We start from the raw sequence: 26352 nt of genomic DNA, 5'->3' as shown, positions 1-26352 counted from the left end.
CGACCTATTGTTGACTAATTTCACAGTTTTGATTACGGATTTCAATAGGTCGCTTGCACATGTCGTCACTTCCGCCTCGGATTTCTCGTAGTCGCCATGCTGGGTGGCCTCCATTTACGTAGCGATTCGGTCTAACACGTATCTATCACGTTTGTTTTCTGTGTTTAAAATGGTACATTGTTGCTGCATCGTTGGCTGTTCGAACAAAGCCAAGGGGGAAAATGGTCGGTTTTCCGAATTCCGAAAATAATTAGGAACCAGGGCCTGGAGACAGAGGAGTGCGGACTCCGGAGGGAAGTCGTTACTTTGGGCTCGTGTGTGCAGCGATCACTTTGTGAGCGGTAAGCTTGTTTACCTTTATTTAATGCATGAGGATTAATAACGTTTCGACCGCCCATATATGGGCAAGTTGCTTATGTTTTGGATTCATGAGCAAGCAAGTTCGGTAGTACAAGCTGGCTAGCGGACGTTAGCCGAAAGCTAACATCGAACATTTTCACCCAAGTAGTGCCAGTGCAAAGTGTTTACTGCTGAAATTGGATTGATTAGTCTTGGGCTCTTAATGCCGATAACATGTTTTTTGGTGGCAAAATGTAAACTTGAAAAAAAAAGAGACAGAAGGGGCTGATGCAAGAAAACAGACCCCCGGTAGCCTACACATCATGCTAAAGAACTTATTCACGGCCACCCTACTGCGGTAAAATAACCAGTCTTTCCATATTTTATTTGTTTATATATTTGTTTACTTTAACAGGTCGCCCTGCGCCCGTTTTTCTGTCCAATCATCCCGACTGGGCTCCAACATTAAAGTTGGGTCCCAAGTTACAACATCTATGTCTCAGCCCAGTCGGTGCCAAGATATGAACGTCCACAGGAGAGACAAGCAAAGAAAAGACGACTCGAAGTGGCAGAGAGTTTGTTGCAGTTATGCAGCCAGATGGCTCCAGTAACCTGTAACCTCAAGTACTGCTGACATCATTGACTCTGGTATGCCACTCAGAATTCATTACATGATATATTGTATGCATGAGTGAATGTATGTGTTTGTTTGTGTGTGTACACGCACCTTATATTTTCGAGACATTTGGAAGTGTTTATAGAAATAAGTATTTGCCTGTAGCAATGTTCATACATTAAAAAATGCAACAAAATGTGTACATTTCTTTTACACTGACAAAAAAACTATACTACTTTACTATATTAAACCTATTACTGGTACCGTATTTTTTTGTGATTTTTTCTTTATTTTTTTCTTTAGGGATCTCATGCCACACCGACTTGATTGCCAATGACATGATGGAAACGAAGGCGAGCATCAAAGCATTGGAGGAGGACAACATGCGACTGTTTGTTTGGCGCTAATAAAGGCAGCGTTTATACAAATTCTATTGTTGGGTTTGTTTACAAAGCTATACATAATACAAATGACAGGATTTGACTCAATGTGCAATATGGTCCCTCTTAAAGTAATGGCATAAATCTCTATTATTTCTAAAAGCACAAAAAATGAAGTGAATAATTATTAGATGTAGTAATTTCAAAGTTAAAAATTGAACTGTTAATTAATGTAGTTTATTTTAGCACAGGTGCCTACCATCCTGAGATGACGGTATGATGTAATGTTGATGGGGTACGCAATGACTTTCATTATGCTATGTACAGAGGAAAAAGTTGCTCTCTTTTAAATTTGTTTAATGTAAGACAAGTACCAGTACTGTGTTTCAGTTTTCCCAATAATCCTTGTTTCACACTTGTCACAAAACCACTGTCCTTTTGGCAGTCTAGATTGGCACACTTCAAGTGATATCATTTGATTTTACAATCTGCTGCAGCACAAAAAACTACTTTATTCCGCATCTTTGAAGTACATGAGCAAGTGGTAGGTGACAGCGGCTGAGCAGGAACACTGGAAGTCCACTGCTGATCTAGTAAATGCTCTCCCGAGCAGTTCAGGTAAGGAGGGGACTTTGGGAGAAAAAAAAAACTCTGGCCAAAACGAGCGATCTGGGTGGACTCGCTCAATCACACTTTGTCCACACCACAAAGTCGCAGAAGTCCGTCCAGTTAAACTCATCTGTGCCTGAATCTGAAAATATTACAAACATTGTAATGAAAATATGAAACATAGAATTAAATAAGAAACTACAAAAAGTAAAGCCATACATACCTGGTAATACTATTGGTGTTGTCGTGACAAGTGATGGGAATTGTTGCCATCCGGCACCAGACAGAAATTGGGTGTTGTGACAGCCTCCTTAACCGTGAGATCATAAGAAAAGCTGTCAGTATGCTCAGTAGTTACCATGAACACGTTTTATTGTACTGGAAACTGAAACTAAAAATACGTCCTCTGATAGTGGTTAACCTTAACCATTTAGAATAAGTTGATTAAGTAACATGTAACTAGTGAAAGGGTAGCATTAAATTTAATTAAGCCACGGGGAGGCTGTGCAGTTACTTTTTATTCTTATACGCTCTGCCATATTTGCCTGTTATAAAATTGTTAGAAAAACCACATCAGGTAAACCTAGCTGTGCATGTAAACACAATGATAACAGGAAGCCTGAGAACAAATCAACATTTTTGTGTGCAGAATTACCAACACCATGTGGTTTACTTACGTGCAACAGCAACCGTTTCTTCTGATGCGATGTTAAAGTTTACACTCTGTATCCACCCGCTTACAAAATAATTGTAAGCCTCCGGGGATTTGTTGGCGTGTTATGGAGCATGATGTCAACACGAGGTAGGGAAAGATGTCCAGAGATGTCACATTTGGCCAGCAAGCTTTCTCCGTCAAAAAAAAAAATCACCCTTGGTCAGGACGTAATTAGGATCAATCCCGCCACACAGAGACACCTTCTGCCTGTATCGTTGTTTTTGATCTTCCGGTAAATCGTGAAAATACTGCGAAAATTACATCAGGTTGATAAGCTCTACCGTGTAACTCGCGAGTGTACCTTGTGAACCGGCGGACACCCAATATGGCGCCCGAAGGAAAAACTCCCATGATGCATTACGATGTGCAAGCGACCTATAAGAAAAGCAGTAAATTGTCGAATCTGTTAGACGTTTTTCTCGTATGATGCTTCATTTGTGTAATATCCAGGGATGGTTGAGCTGTTTTCATGTCAAAGCTTATTATTATTATTATTATTATTATTGTTATTATTATTTTTATGTGTGTGTATTTTACACATTTTATCTTGAAACTGTATATCGATTTCTGTATCTATGTATGCAAGTCGCATTATTAAGTGTAAAGCTGTGTTGAACTGTTAATAAAGCATTAAAAAAAAAAAAAAAAAAAAAGATGTGTCACTCCACCACTCGCCACTATTGTTCGTTTTCTGAACCAATCGGCTAGATATAAACGTATCTACCACTGCTCTGATGGTAAATATTAAAATGTATAAGGGGTACATGTTTGTAATTATTACATTTACAATTACAAACACTGCGATTGGCTGGTAACCAGTACAGGGTGTCCCCAGCCTACTGCCCAGAGCCAGGTGAGATAGGTGCCAGCACCCCCCACGACAATTGTAAGGAATAAGCGGTCAAGAAAATGGATGGATGGACAATTACAAACGTTTTTTTTTTTGTTTTTTTTTTCGGGGTGGGGGTGCCTGCTAATGGGATATAGGCACGGAGGAGGCGGGATTTCCGGGTTTCACAAACTAGCGCTGTTTCCGGTTGCTGTTTACGACGTGTGGGGCCGTGAGACAGCTTGCTTGGGGGGCGCAGGGGTGAGGGTACGAGTGTTGGGACGCTACCCGCGTGTCGCAGCAGTGGCCAGAATCGGCCTGAGTGTGTGAAACCCAGAAGTTGGAAGTCAGTGACATCTACACCATTATTTTTTAAATTCTGGAAGGCGCTACCAAACGAACGGGCTGCGTACACAAAAATGGTGGACTTCCTAAATCTTTTCGGGCATGGCTTCCTGAGACCTTTTCATGGGTGTACTTATAATAGACATGTCTACTAAATTTCATGTTGCTAGGTGAAACTGGCTTAAGGGGCTGAATTCTTCTTTAAAAAAAAAAAAAAAAAAATTCTGGAGGGTGTTGCAAAACGAGCGGGCTGCTCTACACCAAAATCGCGGACTTCTTGTATCTTTTTTTTTTTTTAGCCATGGCTTGGTCATTACAGACTTCTACCAAATTCTATGTTGCAGTTAGGTGAAACTGAAACTGGGCTGACTTCTTTTTTACATTCTGGAGGATGCCACAGAACCAAAGGACTGCTTTCCACCAAAATGGCGGACTTCCTGTATTGTTTTGGCCACGGCTTCTTGAGACCTTTGTGGGTCTACTCATAATAGACGTGTCTGCCAAATTCTATGTTGCAAGGGGAAACTTACTTGGTGCCTGATGTTTAGAACTTTCTAGGAGACACTACATAGACACTTTTTGGATGTCATAGTATGTCAAGTTGTGCAATTTCAGGGAAAATGGAATAGTGTTTCCTGGAACAATTTCCCTGGAGCGTGGCGAAAGCCAGCACAGAGACAGCCAGAATCCAAATGTTACGTAAATAGACATTCCCAACAACAAAGTTCCGTCAAGCCGACGCACATTCCCCTCAAAGTCCTCCCTTTATAGAGACACCACGTGGACAATATTGAAGACCTTTGAAGAGGTATTGAAAATAAAGCCGCCACGGGTGAACTTTGAATGCAGTTCATCCCTGAATGTTATTGTCCGCTCTCTGTTCCTCTCCTGAAATGCCCTGCATGGTTGCTGCATCTGTTTTGCCTTACACACTTTTGTATGTGGGACGATCCCCGCCAACGACAATTTGTCTTCCGTATGTCTTCCCAATGTTATAATATACAATATTATGTGTTGTGAATAAAAACATCACATTTGCATTGGTGCAAAATGAAAGTGATGAGAAGCACTTTTGCCTAGTACGGAGTATTTAAGGCTATTCCAGTCACTGGATGTGAAAATTAATTTTCTATATCGAAGATTTTTAAGTGATCATTTTTATCAACAAGACATGTTCAAATATGAATCTCAAATAACATACTTTCTTTGTATGTGTTGCTAACTTGCTTCGCATTACAGAGTACGATCCATACTTGAAATTGAACAGGAAGTCAGCCATTTTGGCTTGAAACAACCATTTGAGGCGAATTCCAGTAATTTGCTTCTAAGCTTTTTCCATGTGTTTGTCTTCTCTCCTCTGTTGACTTCATATCTAAATGCAAACGCGTCCACTAGTGGCGTTACAGTAACTGAATTTAGCTGACCTCAGATTAATGAGTGAAGACATTTCTCTTCTGCAGCAAAACATTTTCATTATCGATTTACTTGTCATAAGTCATGATAGATCAAGATCAACATTTTACCTAGTGTGAAAATAAGTTTATTTACAGTGTACAGGACTGTCTCAGAAAATTTGAATATTGTGATAAAGTTCTTTATTTTCTGTGACAAAATTAAAAAAAACAAAAATGTCATACATTCTGGATTCATTACAAATCAACTGAAATATTGCAAGCCTTTTATTATGTTAATATTGCTGATTATGGCTTACAGCTTAAGAAAACTCAAATATCCGATCTCAAAATATATTTCCTCAGACCAAGTAAAAAAGAAAAGAAAAAAAAAGTCATAATTAGCAATATTAAAACAATATTTCAGTTGTTTTGTATTGAATCCAGAATGTATGGCATTTTTGCCTATTTAATTGCATTACAGAAAATAAAGGACTTTATCACAATATTATAATTTTCTGAGACAGTCCTGTAGAGCATGTCGCGGGTGAGGAGGAACCTCTCCCAGATGTCTGGGTGAAAGAAGCGGGGTACTACACCCTTGACTGGTTGTTGCGACCAATCGCAGGGCTCATATAGACAGCAGACATTCACATCTTTGGATATTTTGTTGTTTTTGTAATGAAAAGAATGCACTTTTTTTTTTTTTTTTTTTTAATATATATATCTGGGTTATGCAAAATGGGAGGAGAGGCTGGGATTTAGGACCAAAAAACAATCAAACTCAAAGCTGTGCTGCCCATGCGCATGATCTAATTAATTAATTAATTAATTAATTAATTAATTAATCTATTTTTATTTTATTTTTTGTTAATGTGTGTGAACAGCTTAGCATTTGAAAAGGACATAGAAAGCTACAAAATGGAAATTCTGCAAATATGAAGGCTAATTGTAGTAAAAACGAACTAACTAACTAAATAAATACATAGGCATTGAATACATGTGTTGTATTCTGCCACAACGTAACACCAGCAGATGGCGCTGTAAATTGAAAATACGCACAGAAGGTGCCTTTCATAGATTGGAATTAGAAGCACTGGAAGGGATGCTTAAGATTCTGTATTAATTTAATACTGAACAAATATATAAACATTGACAATAAAAAATAATAAATTAATATAATACAATCACTCAATTTTATTGTATTTTTTATTTTCTATACACTGTAAACACAACTTTTTGGGTGGCTAAACAATTCTTTAAGTTGGAACCGCTTCCTAATTTTAATGATTGACATTTATGGCACTGTTTGTTAGCACAACAAAGGAAGCAAGTTATTTGCTCCAAAAGAATTTGCTGAGTTATTTTTACTTTTATCTTTACAATGGTGGACAATAAGAAGGAACAATTAGTTTCTGTAAACTCTTATTTCATTTTTGTGAAATGCAACAGTTTTCACCACAATAAAACTTTGTTCAAATATTTAGTCGAATTGCCCAATATAAAAAATTTTGTTGCCTCGAAATATTGAGGACTATATCACCTGACTGGGCGACTGGCCGCTAGTCTTTTTTTTTTTTTCAAATGTTTTTTTATTATTAACCATGTCTTTCACATCTCTTTGTGTTAGAGTGCTGCTAGAGTACCTGATGATGATGATGATGGAGCAGCAATGGCACGTGCCTCCTCCACCTCCTCTTCCTCGTCCTCCCCCAGCTGCAGGAGGCGGAGGAGGACGAGGAGGAGTGGCCTGGACCGGCGGCCGGCCGAGCGTCACTTACAAACCGGAGTGGCGCTCCTTTCCAACGATCACTTGTTCACCTTCACGGCCACGGTGGGACTGAGACTGACAGAGGAGACACGCACGGAGAGGAAGGAGGCAAAGATCAACTCTCTGCTGTAAGTCATTGACACAAAAAACAGAGTGGTCGCCAGATAGTTTGGACGGTCATTCATCTCCTTTCTAGACACTTTTAAAATGGGTATTTAATGCATGTGTACATGTTTGTGTCACATAAGTTAATGTTTATGTTGAGTTTGTTTCATGGGTCAGAGTGTGACCTAGTGCAGCTACTGAATCATTCTTTTATCATTGTTTTTTTTTTTTCTAAAATAATTGTTTAACACATTCACTGCCATAGACGGCTATAGACGTCAAAGATTAATTTTTACTGTGCTGGCAGTGAATGAGTTAATGAAGGTAAAAGAAAAGAACAAACAATAATCTTGCATTTTTTCACATTTTGATATTTGTGTCTGTATTTGTTTTCTACTAGAATCACTTTTAAAAATTATCATTTGCAAAGTTGAAAATATTTATAAAATTTACAGGACTGTCTCAGAAAATTTGAATATTGTGATAAAGTTCTTTATTTTCTGTAATACAATTAAAAAAAACAAAAATGTCATACATTCTGGATTCATTACAAATCAACAGAAATTTTGAAAGCCTTTTATTATTTTAATATTGCTGATTATGGCTTACAGCTTAAGAAAACTCAAGTATCCTATCTCAAAACATAGAATATTTCCTCAGACCAAGTAAAATAAAATGCCATAATCACCAATATTAAAACAATAAAAGGCTTGCAATATTTCAGTTGATTTGTAATGAATCCAGAATGTATGGAATTTTTGCCTATTTAATTGCATTACAGAAAATAAAGGACTTTATCACAATATTATAATTTTCTGAGACAGTCCTGTAATAACATCAAAAGAAGAAAACAGACTTTTCATCTTCGCATTTTTGTGTACATTTTATAACATTTTTTTTCCTGGATTATTATTTTATTTTTTATTTTTTTACCAAGTTTCAACTACTACAATCACTTTTTTCAATGTTGGTGTAAATAAAAATAAATAAATAAATAAATAAATAATAAAACTAAATTAGTGATAAAGAAAAAAACATTTAAACAATATTTTTGTCTACATTTTTGATACTAGAAACACATTTAAAAAATGTTGTTGTTTTTTTTCAAATTCAAATATAATTGAAAAATTGAGGAGAAAGAAAAGAACAAAAATAGCATTCATCTGAACTTTTTCGCTGCAATTTAGAAATTTTTTGTCTGTGTCTAGTGCAGCTATTCGAATCACTTTCTTGCACTTTTGTTATTTCATTGATTGAATTTTTTTTTAAATGAATACAAAATGTAATTAAGAAAAAAAAACAAAAATATATTTTTCATGTTAACATTTTTATATATCTTTTGATCCAGCGCAGCTACTAGAATTATTCTTTTATTTTTTATTTTTGGTAAATTCAATAATAGAGTACAAAAAAGTTTTTATCTTAGAATGAATTTAAAAATATATACTATATATTTTTGTTTAGCTTTTATAGGCCAATTTGATTGTTGACCAGCCAATAAACACAGGAAGGACATGTTATTCTTATGCTACATAACAGCGTGAATGATAGATGATACTTGATGCTTCTTGCACACTCTATTGTGATCCAATACAAAAAAACAAAAAACAAAAAAAACCTCACTTTTTGCACGGTATTCATAAGACAATAGGTCTATTATTGTGGTTGTAAGCTGGTTATTAGGTACTGTATTTAGATGAATAACTCACAAGTGAACCTTATCAAGGATGTTATCAGAGGGTGCAAGTACCTGAAGTTTTTGCCATCATGAAATAGGATGTTCATCTCATATCAGATCACTCCTACTATCAGGAAGTTGTATCACTGACTGTGTGTTTCTTGTCAGGTTCTTACATCGACCCGGGTCCCGCTCAGCACACTGACTACTAAAAAGATACGTTGGCCGAAAAGATGAGCAAGAAGTAAGTGACCCCCGAAAATCTTGGGAACACTGCGTCGCGGTTCCTGACATGCCATCCATGAGGAGTGAATTTTTTTGGGGGGGGTGGGGAGAAATGTTGAATGATTGTGTTTGTATTGCATGTTGAGCCGGACCCTTGGAGGTCAGATGAAGTGTAAACGTGTTAAAGTTTAACATCACTACAAGTAGCAACCATGTCATTGCAAAGTAAATTTGTGCTTGAAAATGCAATCACCTTTTTGTTCCTCATACGAAGTGACAGACATCACGTCTTTATTCATTTAAACATTTTGAATAAGTGTTGCCCAAAACAGTCACCGAATGAATACTTTGAGGGTTGATCAGACTGATAATTGTCGCAAATTCAGCGACAACATCTTATGTTTGCGCAACAATAACTTAATCCAACCGCTAACTAATGTTGGCTAACTCACTAGCTTGTAACATGGAGCCATAGTAGCCACTTGTTGATATACTGTAATTGTGAGTCAAATTGTGTTTTGATTAAAAAGATGAGAGAAATAATGTTGAACATCCATCCATCTGCTGCCAAAAAAATATACAGGGGTTAAATGAGTGTCCTGAATAAAACTAGACTAAAACTTTGACCGTTTTTGTTGACCTAAACCAGACGAATAAAATGATGTTTTCTTGGAATAAAATAAAGACTAAAATGCTCAATTTATAGTAGACTAAAAATGGGCTAAATAAAAACGGATGAGGTTGGCTTACTATGATTAAAAACACGCGTGATTGAAACTGGACTAAAACTGAGACAAAATTAAAAAATGTCTGAGAACATTAACACTACTGAACTCCCGCGCTCCACAGCAATCTTCCTGGTGAACTTTGTACACACACAATCACTCATATGCACGCTTGTATGAAGGGGCGTGCAGGACACAGGCGCCACGTGTATGCTTCCACAATTTCTTGCAGATGACCGTATAGTTGTAAGTCGCCTCCAGGGTCTTGTTGATGTTTCCATGGCTCGCTTGGACGCACACAATGCAGGCTACATGACTTTGTGTGTTGCCCGCGAGGCCCGACAGATAGACTATCTCGGCAAAGGCGACAGATAGCGAGCCCGCAGTGGCGTATTGATCGCGAATACACTCGCTTTATAGCGCAGAATCACAGAACATCTGTGAGCGATTATATTAATCTGCTGGAATGGAATTTCGCAACTTATTTCCTGTGCAGCTGCTTGCACGAGTCTGTGATTTTAAAACGGAACATCTTTTTCCATTGGATCATTTTGGACGTTATTTACCTTCACCCCGGTTGATTTATTGTAACCCCACTACCAACCCTCCTTTTGTTGAAATCACGCCAAAGCGCTTGTAGAGAACATGTGAAGTGATTGTAGACGATCGACTAAAGAGATTACGGCAGAACTGTGGGGATAAAAGAGGCCATCCACCTTTATTGTTTTATTATGGTAGCATAATCCACTTACAAGTAGTCATATATAGCGGTACTCACAAAATATTGCAATTTTTTTGTTAGGTTTTGGTCAAAGAAAAATAGCATAAAAAGTGAATGTCAAGAAATAAAAATGTTTTTTACTAAGTGTAGCTACTCAATGTACAAGTTAAAAGGTGGGGAGGAATAATCAATCTATTATGTTTGTATTTTTTTTCTGGCTGGTCTCCATATGTAGGTATGCATTTTTTTAAATTAAATTATTTTCCGGACCACCAAACTATGGCTCATGGACCCCAGGCAGTCTCTGGACTCCAGTTTGAGAACTACTGTTGTCGAGGTCATATAAGTACAGTAGATAATAGACTGTAAAGTCAAGAGATTACAGCGGAATCGTGGGAAGAAAAAAAAAAGGCTCATGCACCTAGTATGTAGCATATTAAAAGCAAAACTAGCCTGATCTGCTCCCAGTAGAGGATTATGTAAATATGCAACATAATATCTAGTGTTTTTTTTCTCTGTGTGGCCTAAGGAGTTGAGTTTGAGCATAGGTTGGCTTGTTGTACCCCAATTTGATCAATAGATGGCAATGATGCTAGCTAGCAACAACCTGGTTGGGAAACACACTGTGTAGATTTGGAGTACAGTGACGACACTCGAGTTGGAATGTCCAACGAGGGTGAAACCAGGACATCGGGACATGTGTAGAATAGATTAGGAGCAAATGTTCACTAGAAGTACTCTTGTGAAAGTGATATATAGTTGAGTTGATTTGAGTAGAGTAGACTTGAGATGAGAAGATCTACGAGAAACTGACATGGGTAACTCCTCAAATGCAATAAAAACACAAGTCAAATAGAAACAGTTAAACAATAAAATGCTTATCTTGTTTGTTTGTTTGTTTGTTTGTTTGTTTGTTTTTAGCCTGCTAGCAATGTCCCGTTTTAGCACAAATGAAACTGGTCAGTTTGCTGAAGAAAAGCATACAAAGGACTCCCACAAATGACACCTATTACAATTAGCGTAACCGGAAGTTGTATTTAAATAATTTAGTTCTTTTATGTAGGGATGGTCGATACCACTTTTTCAGATTGAATCAGTAGGAGTATTGACTCATTGAGTATTCATCGATACTAAGAAAACTAAGTACAATTGATAATATAGGGGTGTCAGGCGATTTTACATTTTTTAATCATAATTAATTGCATGACTTCAATATTTAACTCAAGATTAATTGTGAATCTTATAGTTGTTCTAAACGTACAATAAAATGCAAAGGTTTTCATACTATTGTTAACATAAACAAATAGAAATATGGCTGCATCTTTTAGTCATTGATGCAGTAATTTCATAGTAATTCAGAAAATTTTGTTAAAATTAAAAAGATGTCCTGTACTGTAAACAAATGAGTGTGATATTGATTTGTTTTGAGGTCATTTTTCTACCACTAGATGGCATAATTGCATTTGTAAGACGCTGGTGACAGCTCAATGCATTTTTTTTCTTTTCATATTAAGAGCTATCTAGTCTTTAACATGAGCTAACTTGTGAAATTTGGCACATTTTTAAAATTGTAAAATAGAACTTGACCCCAGTCTCCTCAATTATATGCATTATTCTTACATTTTTTTACTGCAAAATTTTGACGTGGACGTGTCTGCTGTATTGCGACTGGAATTCCCCTAGTACAGGCTTTCCAAGTAATGGCACGGTCATTAACTGCGCGTTGAAAAAAAAAAAATAGTGGCATGAAAGGAACTTTAAATGAACTCAAAATTAACGCACTAATTTTGACACCCCTAATAAAATTGTACTATTCAATGATGTATTAAACTTTCACAGTATAGCTATGTCTTCCTCAATGCCACGAGTCAAACATTACATTACTCGTTCAACAAAAGCATTTTTCATTAATAATTTCCTTTGGGCCTGTCCTAATGATGCATGTTAAACATTAACTAAGAATGGCGTCACTCAGCATTAATCCCGCTGACTCAGACTTTTTTCTTCTTCTCGATTTTGCCATTAATTACCCGAGCGGCGTATGTGTCGTCGTGGGTGTTACGACTCGGTTGTCGTTTAAGCAAAGCCGGCGTAATCCTGTAAGGGCGGATGAGTAGACAGACATGTGATGCCCCACTTGTTTGTGCCTTGGAGGAGGGGCTGAGCAACAGGAAGAGGAGGAGGAAGGGGAAGATGGGCTTTACCGAGCATATGGAGAGGCTTTATAGTATGCGTGTGCGTTGTACTAATTAGCGACTGCTCTGTTTTGATGTCTTTTTTTTTTTTTTTTTACCAGGGATGGGGGACTTGAGTCACATGACTTGACTCGAGCTTGATACCTGCTTGGCTAAAATATATTTCAGACTTGACTTGAACTCTTGCATGCATTTTTTAAAAAGCGTTTGCCTATAAAGTGAAATCAGAGATTTGTTTGTAAATACGTTACCGCTCACAATTTCAGTTTTTCAGATCTTTTTTGGGCCAATATGTGTAGGAACTCAACGTGTGCTTGCATTATCAAGAAAGTGTCTCAATATATATATTATATTAATATACTTTTATATAGAATATTTATAATATTTTTATATTTTTCATTGCTGTAATGTGCAAACGCACAATATTGTCTTTTTTTTAGTGTGAGCTCATTTTTTTTTTTTTTACAATATTGTGACCTTTTTTTGTATTGCCAACCTCCCAACACTATCATGATAATTATCGTATCGTGATGCTTGGATATCGTTACATTCCCTACTCAAGAATGAGCTGCTTAGTTATTTGGCACAATTGGGATGTGCGGTTAGCTAGTTAGCCATGTGGCTGATTTAGAACGCCTCATTGTCAGCAAGGGTTGAAAGAAAAAAGTGTCTGACGTGAGTGAATAGGGGCTTTAAAACGCAGGTATGTCCGCTTTTAGAGCGCCTCGTTGTCACAGTGTGAAAAAGCCCCGTGACAATCCAGTGGTAAATATACCTGTTAGCATTCTGGAGCAGAGACTTGATTTTTCAAAATTTTAAAGATTTTTTTTTTCTGTGATATGTCAAATTTAGAAGACATATTTATGTTCACTAGGGATGCACGATAATGCTATTTTCAACCGATACCGATAAAGCAATAATTTAGACGTGCCGATGGCGATAACCGATAAGTAAGCCGATAATTGTTTGCAAAATGAACTTGAATACAAATATACTTTAGAGTCCTACGATAAGTCTAACGTGTACAAATACATTGAAACATTGTGTAAACCTTACACAATGTTTCAAATCAAATTGTCAATTTCAAATTGGTCGATAATTTCTGGCAAATTTCTTTATTATCTGGTTTATCTGTATGACGTCAAATTGGTTGATAATTGCCGATAATTATTGGTGGATTTCTCTATTTTCTGGTTTATCTGTTTGACATCAAATTGGTCGATAATTGCCGATAATTATCGGCCTCCGATATCATTGTGCATCCCAAATGGTAAATTTTTTTCAATGGTCTCTATATGCCAAATTTCCACCAATATCATGTGGCTCTTGTATCCCCGTGCTTCCCTCTAATATTTTGGTCATTATAATAAGTTCAAATGTCCGCTGTTTGTTGACATTAAGGCGTGAGCTAACCCAATTAGCAGACACTTCCTGTCCTTGCCTTCACCTCCCACCCAACAGATTAACTCCACTACACAACCCGCGGCGCACCGGCCGGCTGTGCACTTTGCCCTCGTACAAGGGCGGCACACATTTGGGTTTTTTTTTTTTTTTAAGGTCCCCTGAATTGGGGGGCCAACGGTGGGGTTGGGGGGTGCAGGCGACATGCAGGCCACCAGCAGCACCCGACTCAGCCCTAGTCCTAGTCCCAACCTGCTGCAGGTGAACGAGCCCAGACGCTATGGCTCCACGCTGTCGCTGGAGGAGAGGTGTGAGCAGTCTTTCTTCCTCTTTTACTACTACAGGATGGAGGACGAGGCCGTGCTGGACCGCGGGGCATCCCTCGTCAAGCACGTCTGCGACCAGGAGGAGGTGGAAGGTACGTTCAACGCCGCCCTTTTTCTTCACATGCCCTCCCCTGTTTAAAATGTGAGCGGTCATCTGTTTACCTTGCTAATCCACAAGGCGACACAAAAACACATACTCTGCGGTGACATGTATAATTTATCATCAGGGGTTTAATATAAATAATAATATGTTTTATTTCGCGGCACGGTGAATGAGTGGTTAGCATGTCCGCCTCCCAGTTCTGAGGACTCGGGTTCGAGTCCAGGCTCCTGGGTGGAGTTTGCATGTTCTCCTCGTGTCTGCGAGGGTCTTCTCTGGGTACTTCGGTCTCCTCCCACATTCCAAAGACATGCATGGCAGGTTAATTGAATTGTCCCTAGGTGTGCTTGTGAGTGTGGATGGTTGTTCATCTCGGTGTGCCCTGTAATTGGCTGGCAACCAGTTCAGGGTGTATCCCGCCTACTGCCCAAATCCAGCTGGGATAGGCTCCAGCATCCCCCGCGACCCTTGTGAGGAATAAGCGGTCAAGAAAATGGATGGATGGATGTTTTATTTCAAAACACACAAAGGACACTAAACTATGCTAAGCTGTATGACTAACAGATGGCAGGACTTCCTTGAGCCACAGTAGTGCACTAGCGGGCCAATTCATTAGGTACATCTACACCTTTGTGGCATCCATCCATCCATCCATCCATTTTCTTGACCGCTTATTCCTCACAAGGGTCGCGGGGGCTGCTGGCGCCTATCTCAGCTGGCTCTGGGCAGTAGGCGGGGGACACCCTGGACTGGTTGCCAGCCAATCGCAGTTGTGGCATCCAGTACAAGCATAATATCAAAACGTCACCTTTATTAAAGCAACTTTAAATATGTTAGACATCATTATGATGTAGAATTATAGTACTGCACAGATTAATGTTAATTCCGGGCATTTTAATGGGAAAAATTGCTTTGGGTTGTGAACAATTCAGTTCACGAACACATGTTGCAGAATGAATTAAGTTTGTGAACAGAATTCCATTAATCCACTGTATAATGTAAGCATAAAAGATAAGTATCCTTTGACAATTGCTTAGGATACGATTATACTATCAAAGGAATATGTAAAAATATTCAAAATAATAATTTATATATTTGATACATTTAATATTTTAAATTATACTTACCGTAATTATTATTTTTTTTTTTTATTGTTAATGGTGCTTCATGGCTCTTCATTTATATAGTGCTATTCCACCTTTTAAGGCCCTCAAAGCGCTTTACATTTTTGACTACCCATTCACCTACTGATGACGCAGCATCAGGAGCAATTGGTGGTTCAGTATCTTGCTCAAGGATACTTCGACGTGATCACAATGGCCTGGGATCGAACCCACAACCTCTGGGTTGGGAGACGACTACCATACCACTGAGCCACGCCGCCCCATGTTAATGAAAATATTGTGGAAAAAATTACAACAAAACAAATACATGTTTAATATGCAAATACAAAAAAGTATAAAGAATAAAAAAAATCATATTTAAATATATTTTTAATTAATTTAGTATATTTCAATAAGTATATGCAACATGAATACTTAACCAAAGAGACGACAAAACACAAATTTTTGACTGACTGTTTTCATTTTAGAAACGATAACAGAAATGTGCCATTATAATTCTGTAATTTTAAGGAGAAACACTATATTGGGAAATATATTGTTATCGGCATATAAAATTACTTATATCGATTATAAAATGTCCATATTGCATAGCATTACATGACACACAGTAAGAGATTACATTACCCAATTGACTGTTCAGTGTTCATTGTTTGGAGTGAACTGCTCTCATTTTACTCCAAGAAAATGAAAAGTACACGAGTCGTGACACACTTAGTCATACAGATGGTTCTCACCACACAGTCGCACTGGAGTTTTGTCAGCTGTCACCTCAGCTTGAACCCACTCACACTTCCTGTGTGGATCCTCTGCTGGAATAATCATCTCCACTGAACTCCGAGTTGATCAAAGTTTGACTGATATAATAATAATATTAAAAAAGAGGTAGTGTGACATTTCTGACGTGATGAACCTTGGCAGAGCAGCTTCGGAGGCCTATTTTATCTCATCAGACCCCCCGATTAAGTGGAATTTCCGCCCAGGGAATATCGGAACGTCGTGTCACAGCGTGTGCAAGTTAAAGATAAATAGCGCAGCTCTGACCTTTGCTTGGAATTTCAACATTTTGATGTTCTTTCATTGAAATGTGTCACCCGGGGATAATGAGAGCATGCCTTGTGGCTGTGAAAAAGATTAGATACGGTTAAAGTTTGGTTAATTGCTCCGTGATTCCTGGGAAAGGAAAGTAAAAACATGAAGTTGTGCTAAGAGAGCTAAAAATAAGACAATCACATGAAAAGAGAGGAATAAAACCATATATATAAAAAATACATGCTAAGAATGCAACACAATTGAGAGTCAAGGGCATTCAAATTTTGGCAACACAGCAAAAACGCAGAATAAAGATAGTAAAAATTGTATTTTTGTTCAATAAAGAAAAAAAAATAAGAATGAAATCATGGCAGTGAAAATACGGTAAAAAATTAATGCAAACGTAAAATGTATATGGTCCCTCTCATACAAAATTGTTACAAGACCATTTAAGGGAATGTCATTAATATTTTTGCTTGCAGCCTGCAGCACCAAGAGAGATAAATATTAAATGAAATCAATACAAAAGTAAGCTGAAAATTAATTAATTAAACTAAACTAAAAGATAAAATTAAAAATGTATATTTATGCAAAAAAATCAATTATAAATTAAATAAAAATCTGTTCTTTAAAAAAAAAAAAGAAAGATAAACATGAAGTTCAATCAATAAATAAGTTGATGAAAGAAATAAAAAATGAAAGTGCGATAATCATCAATCTTACAATTGAAAAACAACAAAAGTCTAATGATGTATTCATGTGAAATTAAATCAATACAAAGGTAAGCTGAAAATTAATTAATCAACCTAAACTAAAACTTAAAATTAAAAATGGAAATACACAAAAATCAATATAATAAATTTAATAAAAATCTGTTCCTTTTTTTTTTTTAATGAAAGATAAACATTAAGTTCAGTCAATAAATAAGTTGTTGAAATAAATAAACAAATTAAAGATAATCATCAATCTTACAACTGAAAAACAACAAAGTCTAATGATACGTTCAGTGTCCAGTAAACAAGCATAATATTTACAGTGTTGCCTCCAGAATTAGCATGCCCTTCATGTTCAGTGGCTACCTGCCAATATCATCCCTGGGCTAGTCCCACTGCCGGTTGCCGCGGGCGACGGGCGCTCGCCATTGCCTCCGCTCAGAAATCCAACGCGCTAAACAAACCTCCCTGTCGGGGCCAGCGCTTGGGCTTCTTTCAGCTCTCCAAATGAGAGAAAGAAGAGGAAGTAGTCGCACAAAGCTGCTATGGCGCGGTGCAAATCTTCCTTTCCGACTCCCCTGACTTACTCCTTTCGCCACCGTCATGCTCTTTTATTGCTTATCGCATCGATCTGCGCTAAGAGTCGTGTTGAATTTCTAAACAAATTTTTCCCATAGAGAGCAATCACCTTTGGGGCTTGTTTAACCTTAATCACAAGTGAAACGTGCAAAGCTAATGCTAAATTTAAACTAATGCTAATTTAAAACTAATGCTAATTTAAAATGCTATGCTAAGTTCTCAATAGGCGTTCTTGTCTGTTCTTACGCCCTTGTGATCTTGTGAAGTGTCATCAGTCATGGCCCAAGTCCTGTTTCCATTTGAAAGTACAGCACTCATGAGCTTGTCTGTTAGCTTAGACCAAGGATGTGTCGGTTGGTGACTTGTGACTTTGTTCTGTTATCAAAATGGCTTACGAGAGGACTCACATTTCAAGTTGGAAGTTCACAAGTACAGAGCCATTAAATTACAAATAGCCTACTGGCGTTCTTAGGAAGAATGTTCGTTAATGTACTTGCCGAGTTTACGAGACTGTAGTCTACGTTCTTGAGATTGAAAAACGGTTTATTTATTAGATACTCCATTTTGTATGCTCTTCATGGGACAAAATGCTCTCAATGGCTGTGGTTATTCGGTTTTGCGATTCACTTATTATCGACGCTAGCATGAGTTAGCACAAACTAGCACGTGCTAGCACGAGTGAAGGAATTGAGTCTTGAAAAGATGAAACCAGCGACGCTAGCATGAGCTAGCACAAATTAGCATGTGCTAGCATGAGTGAAGGAGTTGGGTCTTGAAAAGATAAAACCAGCGGAGTAATACGCATTGCTAATGATTTGAAGCCCTCTTTTTTTTGGTCGAAGATGTATGTACAATGTACAATGTACCATGTAGGCCTACAATTTTCAGCCATATTTTAATTAGCAACCAACCACGACAGCTGTAACAGTTGTATTAAGCGTCGGTTGATTGGTCGTGCCCACAGTGCAATGCACAAGCAGTGTTTTTTTTTTGTTGTATATTTTATTTGACTTATTTTGTATTCTCACGTGTGCAATTGACCCCCGCATAATTGTGTTTTGGCACCCTCAGATTCGCAAATAACAGTTAACTTGAAATAAGTTATTGTATTCAGTACAATACATAAGCAAAATAAAGAAGAATTTTAAGACAAACTGTACACAAAATGCACCAAATCCTGTCTCCTGCCTGAGAATTCTGTCAAATCAATGCAAGCGAATATAGAAACAGGACGTTACATTTGATTTCTATAATGTAATGTGAATTCATTTAAGTGACACCACCCTAGTGCTATGGAACTTTTTCACTTTGGAATAGTGCTTTATTTATTTTTTTTCTTTGGTGTCCTATCGTAATAGGTGTTCTTGAGAAGCGTGGCGCTGTACCGTGTGCAGGCGGCACTTCCATTGATCTAGCGCAGTGGTGTTGTCCCATAAACAAGAGCGAGGTGCCATCCTTGTTGAACCAAAAGCCACTCGGTCAGCAGCCCGAGTGCGGGCGATGCTGGTTTGAAATATAGCCCTGAATCATCAGAAACTTTCCATCTTAAACCAGGGGTGGGTACATTTTGGTGCCCAAGGGTCACATTGCCCTCAAAAACTCAAGTAGAAAAAAAGCCCAATAGAACATCTGGTATTTATTCTTCATTGAAGACTCTAAATTGTCCTTACAGTGAGTGTGAATATTTTTTGTGTCTATAGTGTGCCTGTAACCTCAAGTCAGCCAGGATGGGCTCCAGCTCACCTGAGACTCAAATGAAGCATCACTAGAAAAAGGACAGATTGATGTTACATGATTGAACCCTTGTTGTATTTTCACAAAGGCCTCTGAAACACAGTGCATTGTTCCGTGAGTGAATAATGCTTGTCGTTGTGTGCAAAAAGACCACCATTGTTGTGTTTTTTTTTGTTTTTTTTGTTTTGTTTTGTTTTTTTATGTGGCGACCGTCCGAGACTTCCTGGTAAGGCACGTGGCTCCAAATGACAACAGTTGAAAGAGATCTCATATAGAGCCTTTTGTTGATTTTGAAGGGTTTTGTAGCTCAACAGACTTTTTGTCTTGGCTGTGTTAAATGTCAAGTTTTCTTCAGCCAGCAATACAAAAAAACAAAACTAAATTTGGGTCTTTCAGTTAGGGTTAGGGTTTGGTTAGTGGTGTCCAAACTGTGGCCATGGGGCGATTTTGTGGCCCTCCATCCATTTTTAAGTGGCCCCTGGCATAAACTGAAAACTTGTTAACATTTGTTACGGATATTTTTTTTATATACTGTAGAGCTTTTTCTAAATATTCAAAGATGCAAATAACATTTATCTTCATAACACAGTGGTGAATTAATTCATTTTTACAAGCAAAAATATTTCCTCCACTAGTGTTAATTTTGTCTGCCATTTTGAAATTTAGTCTGTTTTAGTCCAATTTCAGTCACGCTTGTTAGTTTTTATCACAGTTAGTCAACCTCATCCTGTTTTTATTTAGTCATTTTTAGTTGACTATAAATCTAGCATTTTAGTCTGTATTTTAGTCCAAGAAAATATAGTTTTATTGATCTAGTTTTGGTCAACAAAAACTGTCAACGTGTTAATCTAGTTTGAGTCAGGACAACCATTTGACCCCTTTATTTATTTATTTTTTTGTTAGCGAATTATAATGAACCTTTATGGATTTAAAAACTTTTCACATAAAATTTTCTCATCTTTTTGTTGAAAACCAACTTGACACACAATTACAGTCGCTACCATGGCTCCCTGCTAGTAAGTTAGCCAGGATTAGTTAGCGGTCGCATTATTGTTGGAACGTTATAGCCGTTGGATTAATGTTAAGTTATAGCTGTAACAGTTTTTACTAAGTGAAGGACATTTTCGTCTCGTCTTCATTAGTTGACAAAAATGTACATGATTTAGTCCCAGTTATTGTTTATTAATGAGGGTTTTAGTCTAGTCTAGTCTAGTTTTAGTCCAGTGAAAAATGTGTGGTGACGAAATTATTTTTGTTTAGTTTTTGTTGATAAAACAAACACTATCCTCCACTTTCTGCTCTGTGTCAAGGTCAAAATTGTGAACGTATCACATGAATGATTCCCTAGTGACTGCTTTAAAGATGGTCTGCTTATGGCGGATTGCTCCTGTTTTGCTTCTGAATGTAGAGATGGGATTCAGCTGTTGTTGTTCAGTGCAAGGGCAGATATTTTTGGGTAGATTAAAGGGTCTCTGACCACCCCCCAAATCTTGTAAATCCTAAACTATTTGCCTTATAGAAAGTTGTTCACATAGCAGTTTTTCCACAACAACAACAACAACAACAACAACAACAACAAAAAACGCTATTCAACTGTTTGATAGATTTTTGGACTTGTTTTGGTGTGTGCTTGATAAATTCTAGTTAAAAAAAAAGGGGGGGCTTGTAGCCATGCTTAACAAGTGATAATGGTCAATTAGTGTTAGTATAAATGGGTTCAACATGTCTGTTCCATTTGTAGTAAATATTATGGGCTGGCTGGTTGGCATTAAAATGTACTCAAGTGGGTTCGGGTTAGCTTAGGCTAAGGGTTGTTCTCCGAAACAAATTTTGTCTAGTTGTCTGTTCCATTTATAGTAAATATTATGGGTTGGCATTGAAATGCACTCAAGTGGTCAAGGGTTAGCTCGGGCTCGCGAGGCTCGTTCTCCATACAAAATGTATACGGCCAAACATTGCAGAGCGTCAATGGTATCTACATGTCTGTTCCATTTGTAGTAAATATTATTGGTTGGCACGTTTGGCATTCAAGACCACTTAAGTGGCATGCTTTGAGCAAACAGGTTTGTTCTTTGTGCTTTAATGAGCGTGAACGCAACGTCGGGAAAAAAAAAAAAAAAAAAAAAAAAAAAAAATCTGGCTGCGCTGTCTGCAACCGTGCTGGGGCCGTCGCGCCAAACCGCTATTTAGCCCAGCTTCACTATTACGTGCTATTTCTTTTTCAGTCCAAATGTTTGCACTTGACAGTGTAATGTAACCTCTATCGAGCCCACGCTGGGCTCCCTCGCATTCGTTGGGAGCCACGTGAGAAGATTCCTCGCTCAAGGCCGCTCAAGGTTATTTTTGGACCATTTTTTTTAACTCCATTTCCTTTCGGCATTTGTGGAAAACTATAAACAATAGCGACTTTATTGTGACTGTGACTTTATTCCCGTAAAATTCCAACTATTTCTTATTGGAAAATCTTTTTCTGCGTAGTATGGAGAATTTTCTTGTAAAATTACAAATTCAGCCTTTCTTCATAATATTACACAATTACACACAATTACACACAATTACACAATATTACACATAATATTACACAATATTACACAAATATTGCACAAGTTTTTTGTTAAATAAAACTATTCTTGTAAAATTGTGTCCCTTGTAATGTTACAAATTGCAAAATAAAAAAAAAACACTCATATTACTCACTTTTTTCATGAAGTTTTATTAGTTTATAAGTTTTATTATTAAGTTTCGTTAAGAAAGTTTCATTAAAAAAAGAAAGTTATTGTAAAATCATTTTTTGCAAAATTACAACTATTATTCACTGTAATATTGAAATTTTATTCTTGTAATTTTTTTGTATTTTACTGTAATATTACAATTTATTCTCATAAAATATTCAAAATTCTCCTTATGTTACTACTTTTTCCTAATAAAATTGAACAATTTTTTTTTTTTTGGTTAAATAAAAATAATTAAAAAAAACTTTGTCATGTTACAATTTTATTCCTGTAAAATACAACATACCTATCGTAAAATTGCAACTATTTTCCTGTAATATAAAAACGTTGTTTTTGTAAAATTACAAATGTATTATCATAAAATTGAAAAAAAAAAATCTCCTGATTTGACTAAAATGTTACCTAATAACATTATAACTTTTTTTGTAATCTGACTATACTGTATATAAACATCTATTTTCATATAATTACAAGTTAATTCCCATCAAACTTCGACTCCGTTTTTCTGTTACTAATTTATTGGGTTTTTTTTAAACGATCTTTGTTTTTGTACATTTAATTTTTACTTTATGTTATAATTTCTATTTAATTGTTGTTTTTATGGTGCTCTCTTAAATTTGAGTTGAGTAATATTACAACCTTTTTCTCTGAACATCCATCCATCCATTTTCTTGACCGCTTATTCCTCACAAGGGTCACGGGGGGTGCTGGAGCCTATCTCAGCTGGCTCTGGGCAGTAGGCAGGGGACACCCTGGAATGGTTGCCAGCCAATCGCAGTTTTCTCTGTACATCACAAATTTATTCTTTCTCTCAAATTTATTCATATTAAAATATTATTCTGATAAAGTTTAAACATTTTACACCAATTATCGCTACCCTTTTCTTTGAATGTTTTAATCTCTGTACATTTTCTCACTCTGTGAGCCACATCAGAATGTGAACTCAACAAAGGATATATTTGGGAGTGACATTTTTGTCCACTCTTCCAAGTCCATTTGTGTAAGCCTGGCAAATTACTGCAATTTTCGTGACATTTCACAATCTCTTTAGTGAGGTCACTTCTTTGACCTGGTTTTTCCTCTCCTTGCCTTCAGGTCACCACACCATTTACATCGGCGTGCGGGTCCCCAAGAGCTACCGGCGTCGGCGACGCCACCGCCGGCGAACACCCGGCAACAAGGACAGGAAAGAGCGTCCGTCGGAAAATGACCGATCTGACAACGAGAACAACGACGAGGTCGGCAACAGCATCCTCAAGCCACTCAGTGAGTAACCCCCTACCCCGCGTCAAAACACATCAAGCCTCGCGTCCGTCCCCGGCCGATGCTGCTGAGTCCACTTTTTTTTTTTTTTGCGTCCCGCTGACTGATGAGTCGACAGAGCGCTCGCGGTAATGGCCTCTTGGATCTCCCGAGGATGTGGGGGGCTGGAGGGGGTTCTCGCCCTTGGTCTGCCGGCTCCGCTGCGTGCGTGTTGTGTTTCCAGCTGCACGTGTTGGCCTTCGTTGCTTTGTCGGCTGGAGAGTTTGGGCCTCGGGCGCAGTCGGGATGTTTGGACGTTCTGTTGTAGAGGCAAGAGGGCGGCGAGGTTAGCTTTGGTCAAAAGGCGACCGATTCTGATATATGGCAGAGTAAAATTCCAATGCTGATTAATCAGCTGATGAATTAAAAAAATACATAATGACTAAAATAATATCTTTTTGTCCTTTGGGTAATTGTTAAAGAGGTACTTGACTCATTGAACAATTTTCAGCAGTGAAAAGTTAATATTCTGTCCAGAATGAATTTGATGACTTCTTTATTTTTCATGTACAATTAATACCTTGACTATAAAGTAATTTTTCTACTTGCTGTCGACTGATGATGACATCAGCTGCTGAGGAAGTAGGTAACTGCCAAACACGGCACCTGATTTCTGGGTTTGGTCAGTAAACTGAGCCGTGATTGGTCGTTACCTATTTCCTCAGCACAGGTGATGTCATCGTCAGCAAGTAAAAAAATTACTTTTTAAATGTATTAATTGTACATGAAAAATAATGGAGTTCATTCTGGACAAAATATTAACTTTTCACTGCTGAAGATTGTTCAATGAGTCAAGTATCCCGTTGACCCCTGCATATTTGCAGTTCAGCACCTGTGGATTCACATATTCGCAAGAGACTTTTTTCAATTAAAAAAAAAAAATATATATATATTTATTTATTTTTTCCTAATATATATATATATATATATATATATTTTTTTTTTTTTTTTTCCCCCCACCCCACTTTTTTTTCTGCATTTTTGGTTGAACGTTTATCAGCGTTAATTTAATAATTTTTGGGGGTTTGAAAAAAAAAAAGAATGTTCCCAATGCATTTCAATGGCCGTTGATTATATGCAGATTTTTGATCTTTGTGAGTAATGTGGGGGGAAATCAGAGAGAAAAAAAAAAAAATCACCCGAATTGTTGCAGATTTTTTTTTTTCTGTGTCATTCTCATTAATTCATCCAAGAAAAAAATCTTGGTTGATCTGACATGGAGTTCACCTGACAGAACTGCCAAAATGCCGACTGAGCTAATTTATTCCCTGATGATTTTTAAAATTTTTTTTTTTTTGTACATCCTGAAAAGTATTAAGAAAAAAATGGCCAACTTAATTCCAGGATGACGTCAAGCTCCAATGCCAACATTCAAATGATATCAGGCCACTTTTCAAGCATGCGATTTCGATCTGCTTCCGTGATTGCATTGTCACTCGAGCGCTCGTTCGAGGCCATTTGGAGCGAATGGTGTCTGATTGCACATCATGGTGTGACAACAACTGGATTTGACAATGTGTACATGTCTCTTAATGTGTGTGAGAGTGTGGGTCAGTGTGCGTTTGCATTTGTGTGTGTGTGTGTTTGGGGATTTTCTTCAGGACAGAAATCCAATCACAGAATAGATTACAGGCGACCCATCTGCTTGCTGACGTTGACTTTGGTGCGTTGATTTATTTGGGACTGATTTGCTTCCAGCGAGGCCGATGATAAAAAAAAAAAAAAAAAAAAAAAGGGCTTTGTGCCATTTTTCGCATCTTTATCAACAAGTGGCGTGTTCATTTACATTTTCTGGTAATCTTTCAAAGGAAGTGGGGGAAAAAATCTGTAAATAAATGATCTAAATTGACATTTTTACTGTGATAAAATTAGTACTTTTTCCTGTAGGGATGTAACAATATCAAAACATCACGATACTACATTATCATGATATGAAAGTCACGATTGGATAATTATCACGATATCGTGGGGAAGTTGGCGATATTTAAAAAAGGTCACGATATTGTAAAAAAAAAAAAAAAAAATTTAAAAAAAATTAGCTCATACTAAAAAAAATCACACAATATTATGCTATTGTACATTACAGCAATGCATATAAACAACCTACAATCTCAAGTAACGTTTAATATTGAGGCACTTACTTGCTAATGCATGCACAAATTGAGTTCCTCCATTGACTTGGTTCACAAGCATATTATGTGCCCCTTCATCTGACCATTAGCATGGATTTTAAACACATAAGGGCCAAAACATGCCTTGTGAAAATTAAACTGTACTAAAAAAACTACCCACCAGAGGTTGCTAGAACTGCACAAATGGAAATCAACCTGACTCTTCTAACAGATGAACTGCTTTTTAAAGGTATTCATTGTACATGAAAAATAATGAAGTTATCAAATTCATTCTGGACAAAATATTAACTTTTCACTGCTGAAAATTGTTCAATGAGTCAAGTATCCCTTTCATATCATGACATGACGACGACGATATATTGTAGCAGTTTTAATATCGCAATATCATGATATTGCCCTTATCGTTACATCCCTAATCGTTAGCATAATAATAGTGTAGTTGCCTAAGTCATATTTGAATATTTTTAAAAACATAAAAAACACAATTTTCAGCAACCACTTTGGTATTTTTTAAAAAAAATAATTTGATAATAGTT

The 26352-nt window shown here is 37.1% G+C and overlaps 1 protein-coding gene and 2 long non-coding RNA genes across 10 annotated transcripts in view; 2 read left to right on the top strand and 1 right to left on the bottom strand.

Moving 5' to 3' along the window:
- Nucleotides 1-83: 83 nt before the first annotated feature.
- Nucleotides 84-1383, top strand: LOC144019335 (uncharacterized). Its single transcript, XR_013283630.1, has 3 exons — nucleotides 84-341; nucleotides 755-987; nucleotides 1259-1383. It is a non-coding gene; the product is annotated as an uncharacterized LOC144019335 (long non-coding RNA).
- On the bottom strand, nucleotides 1003-3093 carry LOC144019336 (uncharacterized). The gene is made up of 3 exons (XR_013283631.1): nucleotides 2622-3093; nucleotides 2168-2254; nucleotides 1003-2086 (listed from the first exon to the last, which is right to left on the bottom strand). It is a non-coding gene; the product is annotated as an uncharacterized LOC144019336 (long non-coding RNA).
- Nucleotides 3094-6989: 3896 nt separating this feature from the next.
- Nucleotides 6990-26352, top strand: part of slc4a4a (solute carrier family 4 member 4a) — a 52430-nt gene continuing 33067 nt past the window's right edge. For 4 of the 8 annotated variants that reach the window (XM_077520652.1, XM_077520651.1, XM_077520654.1 and 1 more), the window contains exons 1-3: nucleotides 14109-14306; nucleotides 14390-14463; nucleotides 23478-23648. In XM_077520652.1, coding sequence (XP_077376778.1) covers nucleotides 14391-14463; nucleotides 23478-23648 — 244 coding nt within the window. In that variant the 5' untranslated portion in view covers nucleotides 14109-14306; nucleotide 14390. Of the gene's footprint in view, nucleotides 7124-8946; nucleotides 9023-14108; nucleotides 14464-23477; nucleotides 23649-26352 lie in introns of those variants that run through there. The other 4 variants (XM_077520657.1, XM_077520658.1, XM_077520656.1 and 1 more) reach the window with 3 other exon arrangements.

Source organism: Festucalex cinctus, chromosome 5, assembly GCF_051991245.1.
Source record: "Festucalex cinctus isolate MCC-2025b chromosome 5, RoL_Fcin_1.0, whole genome shotgun sequence".
NCBI classification, from domain to species: Eukaryota; Metazoa; Chordata; class Actinopteri; order Syngnathiformes; family Syngnathidae; genus Festucalex; species Festucalex cinctus.
The sequence above is the reverse complement of the archived record's forward strand: the minus strand, read 5'-3'. Positions and strand labels throughout refer to the sequence as shown.